This window comes from Vulpes vulpes, chromosome 12 (assembly GCF_048418805.1).
Source record: "Vulpes vulpes isolate BD-2025 chromosome 12, VulVul3, whole genome shotgun sequence".
In the NCBI taxonomy this organism is placed as follows: Eukaryota; Metazoa; Chordata; class Mammalia; order Carnivora; family Canidae; genus Vulpes; species Vulpes vulpes.
Window position 1 is genome coordinate 75705280 of NC_132791.1, and position 22814 is coordinate 75728093.

Below are 22814 nucleotides of genomic sequence, written 5' to 3' on the forward strand. Positions count from 1 at the left end.
TGGAATTTGTAATTTAGTATGTGTGCTTGTGTGTATGAGATAAGGAGGCAGACAATAAACAAGAAAAATATATAGTGTATTAGATGGTGAGTGTTAGTGCCAAGGAGGAAATAAAGGAAATACGAAGTTTGGGGTGAGAATGAAGTAATGCAATTTTAAATAGGGTGGTCATAAAGAATCTCACTAGTACACTGACATTTGAGCAAAGATTGAGGGAGATGAATGGGTGTATCATCAGGGGTGATATTGTGGATACCTGTCCATGATACCTGTCCAAATGCTATCATTAAAAGAAGAAGAAAACATGCACTTCACATGGCTCGAAGCTGTTTCAGGGAGAGGGGTAGCAAAGGCACAGCCTGGAGTGTAGAGTGTTTGAAATATTTTAGGCACAGGAAAGATGCTTGAGTGGCTGGAGCTAGGGTAACAAAAGGATGTTGGGAGTACAGAGAGGGTCTCTGAGATAGGAGGGTCTTGGGTGAGTTCAAGGATATATATATATATATATATATTTTTTTTTTTCTTTTTACTTCAAGATGAGAAGTCATTCAGTTTCTGAGCAGGGGAGTAACATGTTCAGGTATAGGTACTGAAAATAAATTTCTGACTGCTGTGTTAAAAATAAATTTGTAAGTCTGGGCAAGTACAGAAGGAGGAAGATAGGTTGGGAAGCTCTTGCTACCTCAGAGTGGGGAGGGTTCTAATCATGACATAAAACCCTAAAGACACACAACTGAAAATGTATAAAAAGAAGGGCACCCCCGGTGGCTCAGCGGTTTAGCGCCACCTTCGGTCCAGGGCGTGATCCTGAAGACCTGGGATCCAGTCCCATGTCAGGCTTCCTGCATCAAGCCTGCTTCTCCCTCTGCCTGTGTCTCTGTCTCTCTCTCTGTGTCTCTCATGAATAAATGAATAAAATCTTTTTTTAAAAAAAGATAAATGAAACTGGTGATGTAAAAATTTGAAATTTTAAATGAAGAAAATAAAAACTAAATTATAAGCTCAGAGTGAAATGTCACCCATCTAAAGACACAAGACTGATTTTCCTAATATACAAAGACCTCTTCCAAAAAAAATAAGAAAAATACCGCCAAACCAATAGAAAAATTGACAACTTACATTTACAGCACACAGAGCATTTACAGAACACAAAGAGACCATTCAAGTTCACTAATAAAGAATTTAAATTAAAACAATAAAATTTTCTTAAATTGTTCAGATTACGAAAGATAAAAAGATTGGTCATATTCACTATTGGAAAGTATGTGAACATACAGGCACTCTTAGGTTGTATATTTTTGGAAGGCAAGACTTTTTAAAATTAGTATGTCTGTACCTCTTGATCCAGCAACTTAGCTTCTTGGAATTATTTATATAGAAATACTTACACAAGGGGCACCTGGGTCACTCAGCAGGTTGAGCCATGGACTCTTGATTTCTGTTCAGGTCATGATCTCGGGGTGGTGAGATCAAGTCCACCTTGGGCTCTGCACTCACCGGGGAGTCTGCTCTGCTTGAGATTCTCTCTCCTTCTGCCTCTCCCCCAGTTTTTGAGCTCTAAAATAAGTAAATAAATCTATAAAAAACTCACCAATGTTCAAACATATACAAAATACATTATTTAAATTGGAAAACTCAAATTTTTGTAGAATAATTATCTTAAATGTGTTCTCAATTGGGGTAAGCTCAAAGAGAACTTGATTTCTATACATTATATACTTCTATAAAAGTTAATTTTAAAAAAAGATTTTATTTATTTATTCATGAGAGACACAGAGAGAGGGGCAGAGACAGGAAGAGAGAGAAGCAGGCTCCATGCAGGGAGCCTGATGTGGGACTTGATCCTAGGACTCCGGGATCAAGCCCTGGGCCAAAGGCAGACACTCAACTGCCAGGCATCCCAAAAGTTAACTTTTTAAAAAAATTTTTATTTAATTTTTAAACATTTTTTTAAAGATTTTATTTGTTCATAGAGACACACAGAGAGCATGGAGCCTGATGCGGGACTCGATCCCAGGTCTCTAGGATCACGCCCTGGACTGAAGGTGGCGCTAAACCGCTGAGCCACCCGGGCTGCCCTAAAAAAGATTTTAAATAATCTCTCTGCGCAAACATGGGGTTTGAATTTACAACTCCCAGGGTCACATGCTCTACAGACTGAACCAGTCAGGCACACCTATAAAATTTAACATTTTGCAAAAATTTACTATGGGTGTAAACAGGAAAGACACTTGTCTTAAAACCTCATTTATTCTTCACAACCCACAAACAATTTCCCTGTTTGGGGAATGTTATCAATATCCCTTTCTGAAATTCTTTGCCTGACAGGTCATTTTGTAAGAGGATGTAATTCCTTGAAGATGAAAATCAGATTCAATTTCACTGTGCTTCATAGGGCAAATATAAGTGGTCAGATAAACCTGGGGGTGGCACCTGGATGGCTCGGTCAGTCAAGCATCAACTCATGATTTGGCTCAAGTTATGATTTCAGGGTCCATGCTCAGCAGGGTGACTGCTTCTCTGTCTCTCCCTACTCCTCTGCTGTCTCCCAGCTCACACACTCTTTAAAATAAGCAAATCTTTTAAAAAATGAAAAAATAAATCTGGAGGGGTCATTTAGGAAACACATAAATGACTTCCAAGTAAACTAGCCTTAGACAACTGTCCTCTCTGGGAGAGAAATTTAAAAACAGCATAACCTCTGCTTTTCTTCCCATTAGAAGTACATAATGGAAAGCCAACCCCTTCCCTTGACTGTGATGTAACACATCCTCATAGCCAGCTGAGCAAATTTAAACAGACAACGATCAATTATTCTCTGCCCTGCCCCTGCACTGCAGTGCATTATCAGCATGTTTCTCCCTCCTAATCTAATGTCTTGTATCAAATTCTCTCCCAGGTTCCAAACACAAACCCTCCTCCAGGTCCTGAGGAATCCAGAATATTCTTCAGGTATGTCCCTAGCTTCAGGCAGCCATTCACTTCAGACAATCAGCTTGCCAGAGCCTTGGAGCACTTGGCTGTGGTAACCTGAGTGGTTGGATGTCCGACAGGATGAGGCTTCCTAGTGCTGTCACAGAGCCTGGTAAAACCCTGGCTCTGGTCCTTGTCTTAGTTACATCCTTCCTTTACCTGGATGGAGCCTCTCTGCTCTCACGATTGAGGCATAAGCAGGCAGTCCTGTGTATGACAACCAGGGACCTCTTATTTATCTTCCAAAGCTACCAAAAACAAACAAAAAACCACCCTGCAAAACCACTAGTAGACTATTTAAAAATAACAATACTTGATGGATGTATATTACTTGCTTTCATTATTTAAAAAGAGAGAAAATAAATGAACTAAGCATTCAAGAAATTAGAAGGAAATCCTCAAGGAAAAGTTTAGAAGAGAAATATGGATAAAAGCAGAAGTAAATGAATTAGAACACAGAAAAAGTAACATTAATAGATCTAAGAATGAAACATTTGTAAACAAGCCTATTAAAAACCACAAACCTGGGATCCCTGGGTGGCACAGCGGTTTGGCGCCTGCCTTTGGCCCAGGGCGCGCGATCCTGGAGACCCGGGATCGAATCCCACGTCGGGCTCCCGGTGCATGGAGCCTGCTTCTCCCTCTGCCTATGTCTCTGCCTCTCTCTCTCTCTCTCTGTGTGACTATCATAAATAAATAAAAATTAAAAATAAATAAAAAATAAAAACCACAAACCTACAGCAAACCCAATTGAGAGAAAACCCTTAAAAATTGTAAATGACAAAAAAAAAAATAAAAAAAATAGTAAATGACAAATAGCAGATGAAGGAAATATGCTACTAACGTTTTAAAAAATATCAATGAAATTGGTGATTTTCTGGGACAGTACCTTTAGTTCCATAATTCATTGAAGTAGCAGGAAAATCTGTGGGGCACCTGGCCGGCTCAGTTGGTTGATGTTGAGGTTGTGAGTTCGAGCCCCACGTTGGGCATAGAGATTACTTAAAAATATTTTTTTAAAAGGTAGAAAACTCTAAATAAACCAATCCTAAAAGAAATAATTGAAAAAGCTATCAAAGAATCATCTCCAGAAAGGCTCAAGTGATTCTGTAGTATTTAATTTTTTTTAAAGTACTTATTACATGTGTATGATGAATTCTAACTTTTCCATTTGGAATATACAGAGAAATAGAAAAGGTGAGAATCACTCCCTTTTCTTTATCTAAATACACTTAACATTTTATCACTTCCAACTTTTAATATTTTAAGTCTATTTTACAGAATTATACTCTAAAAATACTTTTATAGGCTGTTTAACATTTAAATGTATTAAAAACTTTTCATTTTATTATAAGCCTTTCATGAGAATAAATTATGTCTATACATTGTTTGAGATACTAGTACCTCAAAGAAGAGTGGGAACATTTACATGAGCTATAACATGATTGGTACTGGACACAACTGGTGTTCAACAGATGGCAGCCATGATTGTCAGAGTTTGCCAAGGACTTTTCCTTTTGCTACATCATTTAATTAACTTATAATGGGTATTATTATTTTATTTTATTTTTAAGATTTTATTTATTCATAGAGACACACACACAGAGACAGAGGAAGAGACACAGGCAGAGGGAGAAGCAGGTTCCATGCAGGGAGCCGGACATGGGACTCAATCCAGGGTCTCCAAGATCACGCCCCAGGCCACAGGCGGCGCTAAACTGCTGTGCCACTGGGGCTGCCCTATTATTATTTTAGAACACACTTTTTCCCTTTTTAGGAGGAATAGGTAAATCACATGCTTCCCAGAGAGGCCAAGAATGTATTCTTTTAAAATACATTCATTTATTTAGAGTGGTAGAGAGAGGGGGAGAGAGTGAGCAAGCGAGTGAGAGCCAGCCAGGGTGGGGATGGCCAAAGGGAGAGAGGGAATGTTAAGCAGGTTCCACGCCCAGCACCTGACTTGGGGCTTGATTTAAACACCCTGAGATCATGACCTGAGCCAAAATCATGAGTCGGATGCTTTAATGGACTGAGCCACCCAGGGGCCCCACCAAAAATAGATTTTTGCTCCTGGGGGAGAATTCCTCTGGTTGGCTGATTTTGTTAAGAAGGCTGAGCAGGGTTGAACGGTCTTTTCTACACCTAAAGAGAGGTGTCCCGTGTCCCAACACTCAAGAGAGCCATGCAGGGCCAGAGTCCTGAGTGATACAAAGAAACAGCAGTCAAGTCAGGTTTGGGTGAAGGTCTTTCACATTAGGCATTTGGCCTATGCAGCATAGAAATGAAGGGTGGATTAATACTCAGTGCTCCCACCTCCAGCCTCTCAAACTCTACCTCCCATTTCTTTTTTCTTTTTCTTTCTTTCTTTCTTTCTTTTTTTAAGATTTGATTTGCTTTATTTGCTTGAGACAGCATGTATACAAGGGAGAGTGGACTACCTGCTGAGCAGAGTCCAACTCGGGGCTGGATCCCAGGACCCCTGATCATAACAACCTAACTGAGCCATCAGGCATCCCTCCACCTGTTTCTTTAAAGCCTGCTTTCTCACTTCTTGTTTTCACTGCCTTTGCTTCAGCTTCCTGTTTTGCAGTTTGTTTTTCTGGTGTCTCTGACTTTTCTACACTCCCCCTTTATGCCAGACTGTCCTGTATTCAAAGCTTTTTCTTTTTCTAAAGATTTATTTATTTATTCATTCAGAGAGACCGAAGAGAGAGGCAGAGACACAGGCAGAGGGAGAAGCAGGCTCCATTCAGGGAGCCCGACTTGGGACCCGATCCCGCCTCTCCAGGATCACACCCCGGGCTGCAGGCGGCGCTAAACCGCTGCGCCACCGGGGCTGCCCCAAAGCTTTTTCTTCTCACCTCTCCCCTTCTCCCGTTTGAGCCTCATCTCACGGCCTTCCCACAGCTGCTCAGGTCACTAAATGCTTCTAATCTCAAAGCTTCTCTTTCCGAGCTGCACCTCTGCTTTCAGCCCGAGCTTCTTACTCCCACATTCCTGTCGACCCCTGCCACCTTTGTTATTTTCATCTCACCCAAAGAACTAGCTTCCGTGGGTTTGATTCAAAGCCATTAGAGTTAACTTTCAATAATTACCTCTACATTCTAAGAAAATTTTAAAGTGACATTCCTCCACCTTTAGGTGCCCAAGTACACACTTTTAAATTTTTTTAATCGAAATCTTCAAACTGTTATCAGAAACCTCTTTCTTCAGAGAAAATCTTATTGGGGGCTGGTGTGTAAAATTAAGGAGGAACTCTTGGTGGCAAGGTGACCTGGAATCCGCAGACCCTGGAGAAGCCCTTAGGGAGGGGCAGGAGACCCCACCGGAGGCAGTGTGGCAGTGGGCCATATCTAAAAACACAATGGTGATGATCTGTTACAGTCAATTCTTTCCTTGTGGGAAATGTGGCATCTATGTTACCATGTCGTGCATTTTTGTAAGAGAATCTGGAAAGTCAGATTTTATGTGAAATCTCCAGATTTTTAAAAAGCTGAAATAATTGGGGCACCTGGGTGGTATAGTCAGTTGGAGGTCCAGTTCCTGATTTTGGCTCAGGTCCTGATCTCAGGGTGGTGAGATTGAGCCCTGCATTGGGCTCCATGGCTCAGTATAGAGTCTGCTTGGGACTCTCCCTCTGCCCCTCCCCCCACCCCAAATAAATAAACCTTAAAAAAAAAAGCTTAAAAAATTGCAATAATTTTATATATTATTGAAAACAAAATACCACGTGGGAAAAATGCCCATGCAGGCCACATACAGCCCACTGGCCTGTTTTGCCATCTCTGGTGGAAGATATGAAAAGTCACTGGAATGTGTGTAATCTATCCTCTTGCTCCACCCTACTGAACCTTCCCATCTACACAAATCGTTCATCCCAAATTATGGAGTGTTTTTTGTATTCACAGTGTTTTTAGTATAGGTAACTGATAGGCTGGTGTCTTTTATCAAGTTAACCTAAAATTCAGGATTTTTAAAAATGTAGATGAGATATTAAGTCTAAATTCACACTTCAGACAAGATCATCACTCAACTCCAAAGAAAACGGGGAGAAAAAATGGCAGCCGTCTCTACAACCTCCCAGTACATATCTCATGGATCACTGAAGCTCCTTGAACGGTGTGCTTGTTAGTAAGCTGTCAGGTGATCATCTATTTCAGCTTCCAGAAGTATTTTCAAATGACTGTGCAAACTGCAGTGGCATCATCAGGACTTCTCCCCAGTGTGGATTCGCTGGTGTACAATGAGGTGTGAACTCCACCGGAAAGCTTTCCCACACCCATCACACTCATAGGGCTTCTCTCCAGTGTGGATTCTTCGGTGGCCCAGAAGATGCGAACTGTAGCTGAAAGCTTTCCTGCACACGTCACACTCATAAGGCCTCTCTCCACTGTGGATTCGCTGGTGTCCCACCAGAGCTGAGCTGTGGCTGAAGGCCTTCCCACACTTCTCACACCAATAGGGTTTCTCCCCACTGTGGATTCTCTGGTGATGGAAGAGGCATGAGCTCTGGCTGAAGCTTTTCCCACACTCACTGCACTGGTATGGCTTCTCCCCAGTGTGGACTCTCTGATGCTGTATGAGATGTGAGCTTAGACAGAATGATCTTCCCACAGTCATTGCACTGGTAGGGCTTCTCTCCAGTGTGGGTCCTTTGGTGTCGAACAAGGCCTGAACTGTAGTGAAAAGCTTTCCCACACTCAATGCATTGGAAAGGTTTTTCTCCAGTGTGAGTCTTCTGATGCTGAACAAGGTGTGAAGTGTATGTAATAAAAGGCTTTTCCACACTCATCACACTGATAGGGTTTTAATCGGTTATGTATTCTCTGATGGTCAATAAGTTGTGAGCTCTGGATGAAAGTTTTGCCACACACATTACACAAATAGGGTCTTTCTCCAGTGTGGATTCTTTTATGTCTGATGAGGCTTGAGTTTTGAGTGAATCTTCTCCCACATTCATCACACTTATATCTTCTCTCAGTTGAAGTGTTTCTCTGATATCTTTTGTCCATCCTTCATGTTCTTGAATGTCTTCACATGCAGGGACCTCTCCATTGATTTGGCCAGATGACTTTTTTGGAGACTCCATCTCTCTGGTAAGCTCATGCTTTTGAATCAATTCTCCTTTCTCAATTCTAATCACATCATCTGAAACAAAAGGAGAGATTTCAAATGTCACTGAAATATACAGGAACAAAATCAAACTAGAAGTACACAGATTAGCTATACCAACAAAATAGTTTTACAACATTTGAGGAAGAAAATGGGAGTGACAAGGGAGGAGAGCACTAGCAGTGTCCGGACTGGAAGGCCATGACTTGGGCAGAGTGGAGACAAGTCAGGGAGGAATAAGTCAACAACAGAAAAAATGATCTGAGATGAGAGCAGGTTCCAAGGGCAAGGGCAGAGCAGCATAGGGAGGAGAAGGGAAGCCATGGGGGTCAGTGCTGATGTGGAGTTGTGGAGCAGCTCTGTACAGGTGGCTCTGAAGGCCTCTGGGAGTTCTGAAACAGGGGGGAGCACAGAAAGTGCCCTATTTCCAAATATGCAGACCAAGGAGGTCAGAGTCTAATCACATGGGGCACAGAAGGATATTATTATGTAGGAGAGATAGAAACAGATTCGGCCCCAAAGACACTGCTCTTCTTGCAAAGGAGAACCTGGGCATCTGTCAAGCCTGAAGCTACACTCTTTGGGTCATTTGATACTTTCCAGGCAGATGTTCATGAACACAGAGGAGGGGTTTTAATAGACCCAGACTCCTGGCTGTCCTTAGCCAAAAGAAAGCATGTTCCCATAGTTTCCCTGCTTGTCGCTCCTACAGAGGTGCCTCTGAGCATGGTTCCCAATACCTCCACTCCTCCAGGGTGGCTGATGTGGCCACTTCCTCAATGGTCAATAGTTTCTGAAAAAAAGTGAGACTGTCAAGACGTATTCTCCCTGAAGTAATTCCATTTTAGGACTCAGAGTAAAGGGCAGGATTTGTAACCATGTAAGAAAAATGCAGGGAAAAGCAATATGCTTTGTGTGGTTAAGAGATGTTAATTGGGGGTTGTGGGGGTGGCAAGGAAAGACCAGTATGGAGACAGCTGAAGACCAGGAGGTAGCGTTTGTCAGACACACTGGCTGACTGTGCCCAAACCAGTCACCTTAAGGCAACTCTGGGAGGAGAGAGGGGAAGGAGCCACGGCCCAACGGCAGATGTGAGCTCTCTGAGTGTGGACAAGGGACAAAGCCAAAGGCACCCCTCCTGAGGAAAGTGACAGACCCCTGGGTGTCAGGGCTCCCACTATATGAAAGTGGAGCTGAGAAGCAGTGCTGCCCAGAGTGAGAGGAGCCGTTTCCCAGGTCTCCTTCCTCACCAGACCACCTTGTCACGCTGGTGAAAAAGTTCTGTTACTGGCTATGTAAGGTTATCTTAAAGTTTTGGGGCACTTTAAAACTTCATGTTACTGCTACCTCAGATACACTTGTGTGCAGAATTCAAAGGAAAATCACACAAAGTATACATTTATGCAAGAATATAGTCTTTTAGGGAGGTCTGGGTGGCTCAGTTGGGTACATGTCCAACTCTTGATTTTGGCTCAGATATTGATCTCAGTGCCATGAGATCAAGCCTTGTGTGGGGACTCCATGCACAGTGGAGAGTCTGCTTGGGATTTTCTCTCCCCCTCCCTCTGCTCCTTCCCCCACTTAGGCGCACATGCATGCTCTCTCTCACTCTTTCTAAATAAGTAAAATCATAAAATCTAAAATAAAAATGGAAAAAAAAGAAGTCTTTTAGAGCCATTAGCAAATATAAAATGCACTGCAGATGTGATCCAAAACATTATTGTACATGTAATAGAACTAGAATTCATATCAGCATGAGAAGAAAATTTATGGATTATTGAAAAATATAGCATAGAAACACAATTTCTAACAGACTAAAAAGGGTTGGGGAAGGGGTGCCTGGCTGGCTTCGTCAGTGGAGCACACTACTCTTGATCTTGAGGTCATGAGTTTGAGACCCACGTTGAGTATAAAGATTACTTAATAAATAAAATATTTTTTAAAAGGTTGGGGAAGATGGTGTACTTCTAGTCAGGATGGCACAGTGAATTCATATTCTAGCCCCAAATACATGGAGTGATAAAAGTAAAAATTAATCTATAATATGTCTGTGCTAAAAGAATAAGACAGTCATCTCTGTGGGCCAGAAAGGAAATAAAAACAGAATGGCAGCTATAGTTAAAGTTGTGGTCCTGCTACGCTCCAGAGATGGATGGAGACGGTGGCTCACAGGAAGATGGGGGACTGGTACCAGCTCACTGCTGATGCCAGAGTCTGGGTGCCCACACACAAGCATGTGGACAGCTCTGTGACCAAGGAGCCTGTCAGGCCACTGAGAAGCTTGTGGTGACATTGATGGTCTGTGTGTTATCACTGGAGCCCTGTTTCTGGGAGTGGGGGCGGGCAGAGGTAACCACAGAACTGCTGCAAGGAAGGGAAGAATATAAAACAGATCAGAAAGAACTCAAAATGAGCCCAGAGATGAAAATTTCAAAACGCTTGAGCAGAATGCTAAGAAAGATGGTTAACAAAATCACCACTTGGAACATGAATTCAATCCAGATGAAATTACCCTCATCAAAAAGCCTGGAAAGAGGGTGCCTGGGTGGCTCAGTGAGTTAAGCCTCCGACTCATGATTTCGGCTCAGGTCATGATCTCAGGGTTGTGAGATTGAGTCCTGCATGGGCTCCACACTGGACATGGGGCCTACTTCTCTCCCTCTACCTCTGCCTCTCCCCTGCTCACTCTCATGAGCTCTCTCTCTTCAAAAAAAATCTTCAAAAAAAAAAAAAAAAAAGCCTGGAAAGATTAAAGATATCTAAAAAAGGTTAAGTAATGACATAGTATCCATAGCACAAAAACAATTATGAAATAAAACCAGTAAAAATGAAACAAGATGATATAAAAACTGAATAGACAAATTTTATTTTATTTTTTTAAAGATTTTACTTATTTATTCATGAGAGACACACACAGAGAGAGAGGCAGAGACACAGGCAGAGGGAGAAGCAGGCTCCATGCAAGGAGCCTGATGTGGGACTCAATCCCGGGACTCCAGAATCACGCCCTGAGCCAAAGGCAGGTGCTCAACCACTGAGCCACCCAGGCATCCCCTGAATGTAAATTTTAGAAGTGGATAAACTGGAGACAGAATAAACTGGAAGGTAACAGGACTCTACTGGGATGTACCACAGAGACAGAGACAAAGGATATGAAAAAGTACTTACACGAAATGAATAGATTTATAAATAGATTCTAACCAGTGTATTCTGGGAGTCCCAGAAGAAAAAAACATAAGGAATAAAAAAAAATTATGTAAAGAACCAATAGCTGAGAATTTTCTAGGGCTGAAGAAAAAACATGGGTTCTTCGCAACAGGGCATATATGAACCAACCAAGATGAGTAAAAATAAAACCCTATCAGGATACACTTTTTAGTAAAACTTAGGATCATAAAGGCTAAGAGTAAATATAAATGCTACTAATGAGAAAAGATGGAATCCCTAAAAAAACAAAAACGGTATTTGGAAACTATAGTAGCCATTTGTTAAAGATTTTATTTATTTACTTGAGAGAGCAGGAGTGAGGGCAGCAGAAGAGGCAGAAGGGAGAAGTAGACTCCCTGCTGAGCAGGGAGCCCAATGTGGGCTCCATCCCAGGATCCCGGGATCATGACCTAAGCTGAAGGCAGAGGCTTAACCGACTGAGCCACCCAGGTGCCCCAGTAGTGACTTATTTATTTGTTTATTTATTTATTTATTTATTTATTTATTTATTTATTTACTTACTTATTTATGATAGAGAGACAGAGAGAGAGAGAGAGAGAGAGAGAGAGAGGCAGAGAGGCAGAGACACAGGAGGAGGGAGAAGCAGGCTCCATGCTGGGAGCCTGACGTGGGACTTGATCCTGGGACTCCAGGATCGCGCCCTGGGCCAAAGGCAGGCGCTAAACCACTGAGCCACCCAGGGATCCCCTGGTAGTGATCTTTTAAGGGCACACAACAGAATCTAGAGGACTAGCTACTGGAAGTAGTAGTACCAGCAATACTTTCAGAATGCTGAGGAAAAAAAAGGTCAATCTGAAATTTACTCTAGCTAAACCGTGATTACAAAGGGAAGAAAGGTGCTCCTGGCTGACTCAGTTGGTACAGCAAGCAACTCCTGATCTCAGGGTCGTGAGTTCAAGCCCTGCATTGGGCATGGAGCCTACTTAATATATTTAAAAAAAAAAAAAAAGAGGAGGGCAATGTATTTTCAGACATGCAAAGACTAAGTGTACATCCAAAGAACCTAAGATAATCATTAAAAATATGAACTCCAATTAGAATGAAATCTAGAGGAAAGGTGTTGGACCAGAGAATGATGCTTCAGTAACTGACAAAGTATGTCTGGAGATTTATTAAACTTACTATGAAAGAAAAAAATTGATTTCACATTTTTATAAAGAAACTGGTTTCTATGAATGACCAACTATAATCTAGAATTTATAGAGTTAATAGAGTCTAGTTCCCTAGTTAGAGGGGAATTTCCATTCATTAATTTTTCCTAGTTATAAGAGAATTTTAAAAATCCCATGAAAATAATGGAATTTAAATTCTTCTGATACTGCCTTCATTTAACAAAATAAAGTTTCAAGTCACTGTGCTCTCAATTTTAGTGAATTCCAAGGGAGGTTCCCAAAACTGGTTTAATAGATGTATACCAATATTGACTTTGTTGCTACTGGACCTCTTTACAGAGACTTAAAGAGGAGGTTTATTCAAGAAACTATGCTCCTTGGTGGAACTTAGAATTCAGGTCATGGCAAACATTTATTTTCTAGGAGCTACAATGATCAGATGGCCCACACTATACCCAATTTCTACAATGGTTATACTGAAGCATGCAGTTTTGTATTGTTTGTCCTAAAATTTATTCTGACTTCACATGCCATTTGTAGATGGTACCTAATCATACTTATAAATTACCAAATTTTAAAACTGCCCAAGGACTTACAGTTCTGAATATCTATCTTTAATTTCTCCACCGAATGAAATCTAAACTCATATGTTTAATATACAAGCCCTTCATGATCCACTGGGTTTTTGACCCTCAATAGTTACGCATATGAATCACTCGGAGTTAAAAAAAAAAAAAGAAGCCCATGTTTGGTCCTCACCCCAGTCCAAATGAAACCCAATTTCCAAGGGATGGCCTAGGCACTGATCGATTTTTAAAGTCATCCAGATGACTAATGAAGGCACAATGAAGGTTAAAAATGTCCCTGCCTACTTTTCCAGTTTCATTTCCCATAACTTTCCATGTTCATTTTTATCTCCCATCTTAACTACAGAGTTAAGAACTTAGGCGATGAAGACAAAATTATTTAAATGCCGTATCTGCCATTTGCTAGCATGAGAGCTAGTGCCATTTTAGGACACAAGCTGATAGTCCCTCCTACCTAAAAGTCTCCAAGAGCAGCAGTGAACTGCAGATCAGAGTGATTAATCATAATCAACTTACATCCTCAGGAAAAGGATAGACTTGTGTTCAGTGTGCTACAAGAATTTGTTATACTTATCAATAAGATGCCCATTAACTGGCTAATACAATAAAGTTCTGACCTTCAAACAGCAAGCTTCAGTTCTTTAAGAAAACCCTGCATGTCAAACACCTACATTTGGGAAACATGAATTTCCAAGTGATAGTAGGATAACCAGACACACCTGTACTTATAAGTAAGAAGTATCCTGCAGCCATTAAAAGTCCTCCCTCAGCATAACAAAGAAGACAACAACAACAAAAGTATAACTCATATTGTTAAGATGACACTCTTTTTTAAAGAAGTAGGCTCCACACCAGCATGGAGTCTAATATGGGGCCTGAAATCATGACCCTGAGATCAGGATCCCAACTGGGATCAAGAGTCAGATGCCCAACCAAGCTACCCAGGTGCCCCAGGTGACGCTGTTTCTAACGGTGACATTCTTCATTTTCTCTTGAGAAAGTGGGCATCTGTTACACCCAACAGATGAAAAGAATATTCCAACTCTGAACTCTGGATTCCTTGTTTAAGCCAGGAGGGGAGTCAGAAAGAGCAACTCTATCATCTTTCCAGTACTTTCTAGGGCTTTAGGACAAGTGATCTAGTTCTCTTCATCCTTCCCTTCCTCTCCAACACCATTCAAAACTGTCCTACTTTTGGCCCTTATAATGTCGACTTGGAGCTACACCAAGTCTTCAAAGTAGTCTCCAATCCAGCTTACATCAATTTACATGGCACATGTTAGTTCCTGCTCAAAAACCAAAAGACAGCCAAGTGTGAAGAATAAAAGCTTTCTCAGCCAAACTGACCCAACCACATTTTCCAACCACGATCTGTATGTTTCTGCATCATTTCTCTGCTTGGACTTCATCACTCACCTTTACTAAACATTTCCTAGGGCAGGGGTTCTCACAGAACCCAGAGATAGGTCTTATATACAGTGAAAGTTAAAGATGTACTGACTTCTTACCTGGACACACAAAGCCCTTGTGTTCTGGACCCTGCCACCTATGCTCTTCTGCCCCCCTCTCTGTGCTCCAGTCACATCAGCCTTCTTTCTTTTTTTTTTTTTTTAAAGATTTTATTTATTTATTTATTCATAGACACACACAGAGAGAGAGAGAGAGAGGCAGAGACACAGGGAGAGGGAGAAGCAGGCTCCATGCAGGGAGCCCGATGTGGGACTTGATCCCGAGTCTCCAGGATCACACCCAAGGCTGCAGGTGGCACCAAACCGCTGCACCACCAGGGCTGCCCACATCAGCCTTCTTTCAAACCCATTTCTTTCCCACCTGTTTTTGCACATGCTCTTAGATGCATTGCTTTTTCCTCTACAACTCACCTGGTTAATTTTTACTGGCCAATTTCAGGACTTTCCTCTCATGTTGCTTCCTCAAAAAGGCCTTTTTCCCCCATAAACAATCTGTTATGGTACATTTTTCTGTGTATTTATTTAATGCCTCTGTCTCCAGACTATTGTAAGCTCCATGAAAACAAGGCTCATATATGCTTTGTTCACTATACCCAGTGCCTTGTGTGGTGTCTGGCACATAGTAAGTATTAAATATATATTTGCTAAATGATAAATGATCCTGAGGTCTCCAGGGGAGCCATATGATCCAAGTGTCAACACTAACCCCAATCCTGTTGGTGTTGAGGGTCCTGAGATATAGCCTTCAGTTGGATCTCCATGGGTTGAGGCTGGAGAAATGTTGCTTCCTTAGCTGGATCCAGAAGCACCGATGTCTCAGAAAGCACTTCCTCTGTACAGGCCTGGGTTGAAACCTGAGAGCAAGCAGGCTCATTTGGGCATCTGAACTGCCCACAGTATACATGATCCTGAGAGCCCACAAAGGATCAGCCTGGATGCCCACTCCCAACCATCCCCTCATTGAACACAGGCCCTCTCTACCTTCTGGTCTGGTTCATCCAATTCCTTCTCCAGGTCCTCCAGCACGGCCACAGCCTCTTCCCCACTCTTGGGGTGCTGCTCCCACACCCAGGCCTGGAGCTCCTTGGGCAGGATGGTCAGGAACTGCTCCAACACCAGCAAGTCCAACTTCTGCTCCTTGGTGTGGATCTCAGGCCTTAACCACTCACAACAGAACATCCAGAGCTGGCTTAGTGCCTCACAGGGTCCAGGAGTCTCCTTGTAGCAGAACTGTCGGAAGCGCTGGCGGAAGAGCTCCTGGTTGTTTGGGCTGCTCCACTGTGAGCCAGATCCCGGAACCTTGGCAGGACATTTTTTGTTGTTTCCTCTGAAATGCCCCTCTGGCTCTTCAGGAGCCATGCCAGCTCCAATGGTCAGAGAAGAGGAGAGCAATTGTTATCTTTCAGGGCACACTCCTAAAGTTACAAAAACCACAGCTAAAAAGAGAGAGATACACACACAGGCTGATTAAATACTTGAACTAAATCTAATGTTTCTGTTTTTTTTTTTTTTTTTTTTTTTAAGATTTTATTTATTCATGAGACACACACAGAGAGAGGCAGAGACACAGAGGGAGAAGGAGGCTCCATGCAGGGAGCCTGGCGTGGTCCTTGGGCTGAAGGCGGTGCTAAACCAGAGCCCCCCGGGGCTGCCCTAATGTTTGTTTCAAAGAGCAAGAAGTCTTGACCCAAAATTAAAGATATTAAAAAATGTTTAATGTAATTCCAACCTTTTTCCAAGTAGAAGGAATGTTGGCAGGAAAGAGCATTTTTCATAATACTGAGAATATTGTCAGATCCCTGCTTTCTAAAAATAAAACCAAAACAATCCATTGATGAAGCCAAGCTGAATTTATTCTTATGCATGCTAGCACTACCTTGACAGAGTCTCAGATACTCTCCCAGGGAGAAAGGCAAACTCAGGAGATTAATGAGGTTTCAGGGGTTTAAGGCAGATCTTTTAAAGCAGGATACGGATTGGGCAAGGATCGGGACCCAATAGTTTAGAACTGACAGACACAACAAGGTGAGTTTTCAGTTGAGGGTTTCAAAAAGTCTGGATCCTATCCATTAAAAGTTGGGAGTCTGATATTCATTCAGGTGGATTTTTTGAGGGGTAATTTTTTTTGAGGGGTAATTTTTGAAGCAAATACAAATATTTGCAACTTTATCTCCTAGAGCAAAAATTTCCTGGAATAGTAATCTCATGTTGATAAAGATAGTGGAAGAGTAGTGTCACATCCAGTATAGACAAATGAATAGTAGTATCACCTTAACCTAGGTAGACAGTAGGCTGTTTGGGTGTAGATGGTTTCAATCTTCCCTCTAATAGCAGACTTAAGCAGAGCCTATTGGCTTAAGTAGATGTGGACTACCAACTCATCAGTATGGTGGGCCATGGTAAAGGACCTGTGCTATGGATTCCAGAAGACCTGGGCTTAAATCCCACCGTGTTCTCTTACGGGTAGTGGCTTAACCTTTCTAAACCTCTATTTTCCCCTCTGTAAAAATCTTACCTTTTTTTAACATACTATTTTGAAGGAAGATAAAATTTATTTTATTAAAAAAAATTTAAGGTTTTATTTGATAGTGAGAGAGCACAAGCAGGGGGAGAGGCAGAGGGAGAGAAGCAGGTCCCCCCACCCCCAGCAGGAAGCCCGTTGTGGGACTCAATCCCTGGACTCTGGGATCACGACCTGAGCAGAAGGCAGATGCTTCAACGGCTGAGCCACCCAGGCACCCCGAAATAGTTTTGAATTAAAGAAAATTTCCCCAGAGGGTGCAGACAAGTCCCTATACGGCTCCCTCGGCTTCCACTCGCGTTGCCATCCTACGTGACCACAGCACAACGACAGGGGCGGGAAGATCATCGGTGAACTAACCCTTCTCTGTAGATTGTTCTGAGCTCCCGCGGGCGTGGCCTCGTCCGGGCTGCGGTCCTCGCTGCCACCCGGTCATCTGGACGCTGGCCTCGGAGCCCTGCCGTGTCCGGGCACAGAGCCCGCCGTGGTCTGCGCCCCGAGCACTGCCCGCACACCCCGCCGCTGCCCCGGCCGGAGCAGGTTCGCGGACTGCGGTGCGCTCGCAGAAGGCCTGCTTCGGGGCCGCTCGCGGAGACTCCGCAGTCCACGTCCTCCAAGGAATGAGACCCGCGGCGACGCGGCCGCCCTTCCCGTCACCCGGTCACCGGAGCCAACGGCATCCCGACCAGGATGAGTCCGGTCTGAGTCCGTCCGCAGGCCGCCGGGACTGGGCGGACCACGGGAGGCGGTCCCGGGAGGCGCGCACCCCACGACTCTTCCCACCGAGCCTCGCACGCGGGGGGTCCCGGGCCGCGGCGCTGAGATCTCGAGTCCCACCCGGGCCTGGAGACGGTGCGACCGCGACCGCCGCCCGGCCTGCGCCTCTTCGGCTGCCAGTCTCCCGCGGCAGAGGGGAAGAATCCGGGAAGGACTCGGCACTAGGCGGGGCAAAGCCGGCACGCGAGCGGGCGGGGAGCGTCCACGGTGCAACAGTTCTGGCAGCAGTAGAATAGATCTATCGATCAGCACTTGAGACAGTGCTTTAGGTATTAATGTTAGCAGGAGACGAATGTCTAGGCCCCAGAAATCTCTGAGCTAACTCTAGGAACGTCGCTGTTAGTGGCTGAGGTTCAAGATACACATTAAGGAGCAGATTCAGGTGCTGGAGCAATTCTTGACCATCCTGTGCAAAGAGCTCTAGGCCTGTGTGCACGAGACGCATCTACAATGTGGAGGAAGCTTTAGGAAGAGTTTGATGATCTAAGAGTTGCAATCTGGATAGAACAGTTGAGGATGGTGGGGAGAGACATGCATGCAAAACTGGGAAGCATGTAGCATTACTGAGCTAAAATCTCCGTGGTTCCAAGTCTGTCCCTTACTCCTTGCTATCCGCTTTCCTACACTTGAAGACAAGTTGAGCTTCTGGTTCCCAGGTCTCGTGTTCTGTGTCCCTTGGTTAAATGACTTGTGATTTATAAGTTCTATTTCCAATTCCCAATGTGGTTCCCTCACAAGCTCAACTGTACCTAATTTTCTCCAGGTCCCAGCTTGTTGCCTTGGACAGGAAATATTTTTAAAGGGAATAGAGGGCCACAGGTCTTGGAGGGCCACTCTTCCTTACGGAAACACAGCTATGTTGTGTATTTTAGAGATTCAGTCACCTACCCGAAAAGGGTAAGAAGCACAATTTACCTTAAATTCACCTTTGGTCAAACCATCTTTTTTTTTTTTTTTTTTCTAGTATTTTGTTTATTCCTGAGAGAGAGGCAGAGACACAGGCAGAGGGAGAAGCAGGCTCCATGCAGGGAGCCCAACATGGGACTTGATCCTGGGTCTCCAGGATCAGGCCCCGGGCTGAAGGCAGCATTAAACCACCGAGCCACCAGGGCTGCCCTGGTCAAGCCATCTTCACAAAGTACTTCTCTTGATACCCATTTTGTGTAGTCAGGAATTCAAAACCAGACACTTTTATCCTGGCCTGGGGAGGTCAGTGGAGGTTTCCTGGGAGTCATTGAACTTCAGATGGGCAGTAGACCTTAGAATAGACAGGGAAGAAAGACAATCACCTGAGAGGGAAGAATTTAGAAAATTCAGTGTCTGTATATGTTCTCCATAAAATTCACTAAAATGTAATTGAAACATTTACATAATAAACTCATCAGCCTTAATGAGAGTTATTGAATCAGCAGAGAACAGTGAAAGCTTGTTGAAGTATGGAAAGTGGACTCTCACTGGCCTAATAACTTTTAGCACTCTAGCCTTGTGTTGGTGACTCATCAAATGAGAAATAAAGACATGGATCCTTGGAGTCCCTTGTGCTGACTTGAAATGTTGAGGATCTTCTATATTTAATAAATTCCCAAATCACTGTAGATCCATCTCCACCCTCAGTAAAAACTCTGTCCGTGGCTTCTCTCAGGATCAGCTTCAGTACTGCATCAGATTTTCCCAATGTTTTCTATTTGACTGTTTATTCTTTCTTTCTCAGATTTCTGTGGGAGCATATTATTATCAGTGGTGATGGATTTACTCCCATGCTTCGTAATTCTTGCTAATTCACTACTATTTCTGTTCATTCAGCTTCCAAATCCACATTTTCTTTGATTCTCCTTTTGATTCTTCTCATTGTTTTCTCATCCTTAGAATGAGTAGAATGAATAATCTAGTGAAGAGGAAATAGCATTTGGAGTCAGAATATTTGGTATTGGAGTCTGTGAGTCATGAGTTATCTTAGGAACAATGCACCAGCAGAGAACTCTCTTTATTCTGTCTCTAAAGCCTCCTCGTGTGGTCACTTCTTCAAATTTATTGCTCTGTAACAAATTACCCCAAAATGTACCATCGTGAACATATCTATGGTTTCTGTGGGTTAGGAATTTGACGCGGCTTAGCTGAATGTTCTGGTTCCGGGTTTCTCAAGAGGTAGTGATTAAGTAGTTGGCTGGGCTGTAGTCATCTGAAGAAAGCTGAGGATTGGCTTTCAAGTCTCTTCCCTCACATGGCTATTGGCAGGATGCCTGAATATCCTCACAGTGTGGTAGCTGGTTTCTCTCAGAATGAGTTATCTAAAAGACCAAGGATGCTGCAGTGCTTTCTATGACTTAGTTTCTACCACTACTCCCACCATATTCTGATTTTTGGAAGTATGTCACTAGGTCCAGCCAAGATTCAAGGGGAGGGAAATTAGGTTCTATCTTTTGGATGGAGTTGTGTCAAAGAATTCATGGTTATATTTTAAATCACCACAGGCAAGTTACTTAACCTCTGTGAACTTCTATTTCTTCACTTCTGAACAGGGGACAAAAATATCTACCTTACAGGAATGAGTTGTGAGGTTAAATGAAGATACCTTTTGAAAGCATTCTACAGGGCAGCCTGGGTGGCTCAGTGGTTGAGCGGCTGCCTTCAGCCCAGGATGTGATCTAGAGACCTGGGATTGAGTCCTGCATCGGGCTCCCTGGATAGAACCTGCTTCTCTCTTTGTGTGTGTCTCTCATGAATAAATAAATAAAATTGAAAAAAAGTGTTTTATATAGGTTATAACTCTCTAATGCTCTCATAATTTTCACTGTAATCATTGCCAAAGATCTACCGATCTCATCTGTGTCCTGGATCTCTACTGTGTTAGTGTGTTATTCTCTTGAACTGACTGTTATCTGTGCTTGATTTAGGTTGATCCATAGTATGTAATCTGGGATCATGCTTAAATGATCCTTTGCTCTTTCCCTTAGGTGTCTGTCTCAGGTAAGTTCTATCTGTGGTCTGTTTACTTTAGGTTACAAAAGTAGTACCAATAAGTAGTACTAATTTACTTCTTTGCTCTAAAGAAGTAAATGTTTATTTATTAAGATTTTATTTATTTATTCATGAGAGACACAGAGAGAGAGGCAGAGACACAGGCAGAGGGAGAAGCACACTCCATGCAGGGAGCCTGATGTGGGACTTGATCCCACATCTCCAGGATCACACCCTGAGCTGATGGTGGCGCTAAACTGCTGAGCCACCTGGGCCGCCCTAAAGATGTAAATATTTAGAGAAATACACATAGGCAGTACCAGCTACATGATCTGCAGGACTAGTACAAAATGAAAATGTGCGGCCCTTTGTTCAAAATGCAGGAAAAACATATTGTTAAAAGTATTAAAATATAAAATCTATTTATCTCCTATCATAGGCTCTCTCATGACTCATCATTGCGTTTTTGTTCTTTGTCATTTAAACAAAAATTAAAATTTTAATTATGAATTTTTCTGTTCACCTTTATATTGTACAATACCAGTTTTAAATGCAAATATAAAAGCATTAGTGATCACCAAATTACACACAATTCATATTTTGTAGTTTTGTGCATATGTATTTCAGATCAGTGGAAACACTGTACAGGGTGACTGACAGCTTCTTGACAGGTACACATTCTGTCAACTCGACCTTTAGGTACTGATGAGTAAGGAAAAGGAAAAAGGCAGCAGTAGTGGGTTGCTCTCTTCCCTTTCCCTTCTGCCGTCATTTCCAGGAAATGGCTACTTACCACAGGGAAGTAACACAAAAAGAACATGGTGAGTTCCTTTTTCTTGTTTCTCAGACCCTGCCTTTTACCAGGTGAGTTACAAGGAAGTTCTGGTTCCAGCAAGCAAAGTATGGACTCACCTGGCTGTCAGCACCCCAGCTTATTCAGGGGCAGATATAATATGCCTACCTTGTACATGTAGGGGTAGGAAATTTTCCCTTCCTCCCTTTCAGGTTCTTTGGGTGGTCTAATAACTAAATTGACATGAATGGTTAAAAGGAGAAAAACAAATTTATGTACATATAAGAGCTCTAAAGATAGGAACTCATGGGCAATTTGGGCAATTGAGGTTTATATGCCATCCTAAGCCAAGGAATGGGGTAGGGGCCTGGGACTTCCTCTTCCTGGGAGGAGAATTCACAGGATAAGAGATGTTTGGTAATTAGATGTTTGCATGGTATTCAGTTGTCTTTCAGGTAAAAAAGTTATGTCTGGTAATAGGTCTTTTTCTGGTACAGGCCCCCTATATAAATTATTTTAGGTAGTTAATGGAGAGGTAAATGTTTTTCCTGAGTCTTCTGGATCATGATTGGCTTCAGCTCAACATAATCCACAAGCCAGAGTGGTGTACTTTGGGGCAGCCTACTCTATTCCTCTTCTTCTTCTTTAAATATTTTATTTATTTATTCATTAGAGACACACAGAGAGAGAGAGGCAGAGACACAGGCAGAGGGAGAAGCAGGCTCCATGCAGGGAGCCCGATGTGGGACTCCATCCTGAGGATCCAGGATCACGCCCTGGGCTGAAGGCAGCGCTAAACCGCTGAGCCACCTGGGCTGCCTCTATTCCTCTTCATAGTTAGAGTCTCACTGAACTCCCATGAGTCATGGGTCCACTGGAATTTTGTGCTCATGGGGGATTGCAAATGCTATATGTGAATGGGAGAGCAAGACATACCTTCTACTCAGGTGCATGCATTACTGTCCTGTCCTTCACTTATAAAACACAAGTTCAAAGAGAACATTTAGAATGTCAAGACTGTGACAGCAATATTAAACAAGCCCAAGATCTTCTGAAAAGCAGGACCCCTCTGAGCATTAGGGCCCTGCGTGATTGTATAGTTAACACATCTTGGAAGCTAGCACTGCACATCTGGCCGACTCAATGGGGAGACTTATCAGGAAGGCAGTTGTGAAGTCTTCTAACAGACTGGTGATAAATGTAGGAAAAATTTTCCTTGGAATTTAAATCTTTAAACTCAGGAGAAAGTATACTGGACAAAAAACCTTATAATCGTGGTGAGTT

The 22814-nt window shown here is 42.8% G+C and overlaps 2 protein-coding genes across 2 annotated transcripts in view; one reads left to right on the plus strand and one right to left on the minus strand.

Moving 5' to 3' along the window:
* Positions 1 to 22814, plus strand: part of H1-5 (H1.5 linker histone, cluster member) — a 291143-nt gene that overhangs the window by 17229 nt on the left and 251100 nt on the right. The gene's annotated exons all lie outside the window — the stretch shown is intronic.
* LOC112910330 (zinc finger and SCAN domain-containing protein 16-like) lies at positions 6657 to 17905 on the minus strand. The gene is made up of 4 exons (XM_072728901.1): positions 17363 to 17905; positions 15463 to 15917; positions 15188 to 15335; positions 6657 to 8121 (listed from the first exon to the last, which is right to left on the minus strand). The coding sequence occupies exons 2-4, from the start codon at positions 15838 to 15840 to the stop codon at positions 7781 to 7783; spliced, it is 867 nt and encodes a 288-aa protein (XP_072585002.1). The 5' UTR covers positions 15841 to 15917; positions 17363 to 17905; the 3' UTR covers positions 6657 to 7780.

Bases quoted from the DNA above. Each gene is read 5' to 3' on its own strand.
- LOC112910330 (XM_072728901.1), bottom strand. From the start codon at position 15,840: ATGGCTCCTGAAGAGCCAGAGGGGCATTTCAGAGGAAACAACAAAAAA. The intron at 15,336-15,462 runs GTAGAGAGGGCC...GCTTGCTCTCAG, and splicing joins TGGATGAACCAGACCAGAAG to GTTTCAACCCAGGCCTGTAC. The intron at 8,122-15,187 runs GTTAGTGTTGAC...CTTTTGTTTCAG, and splicing joins TCAACACCAACAGGATTGGG to ATGATGTGATTAGAATTGAG.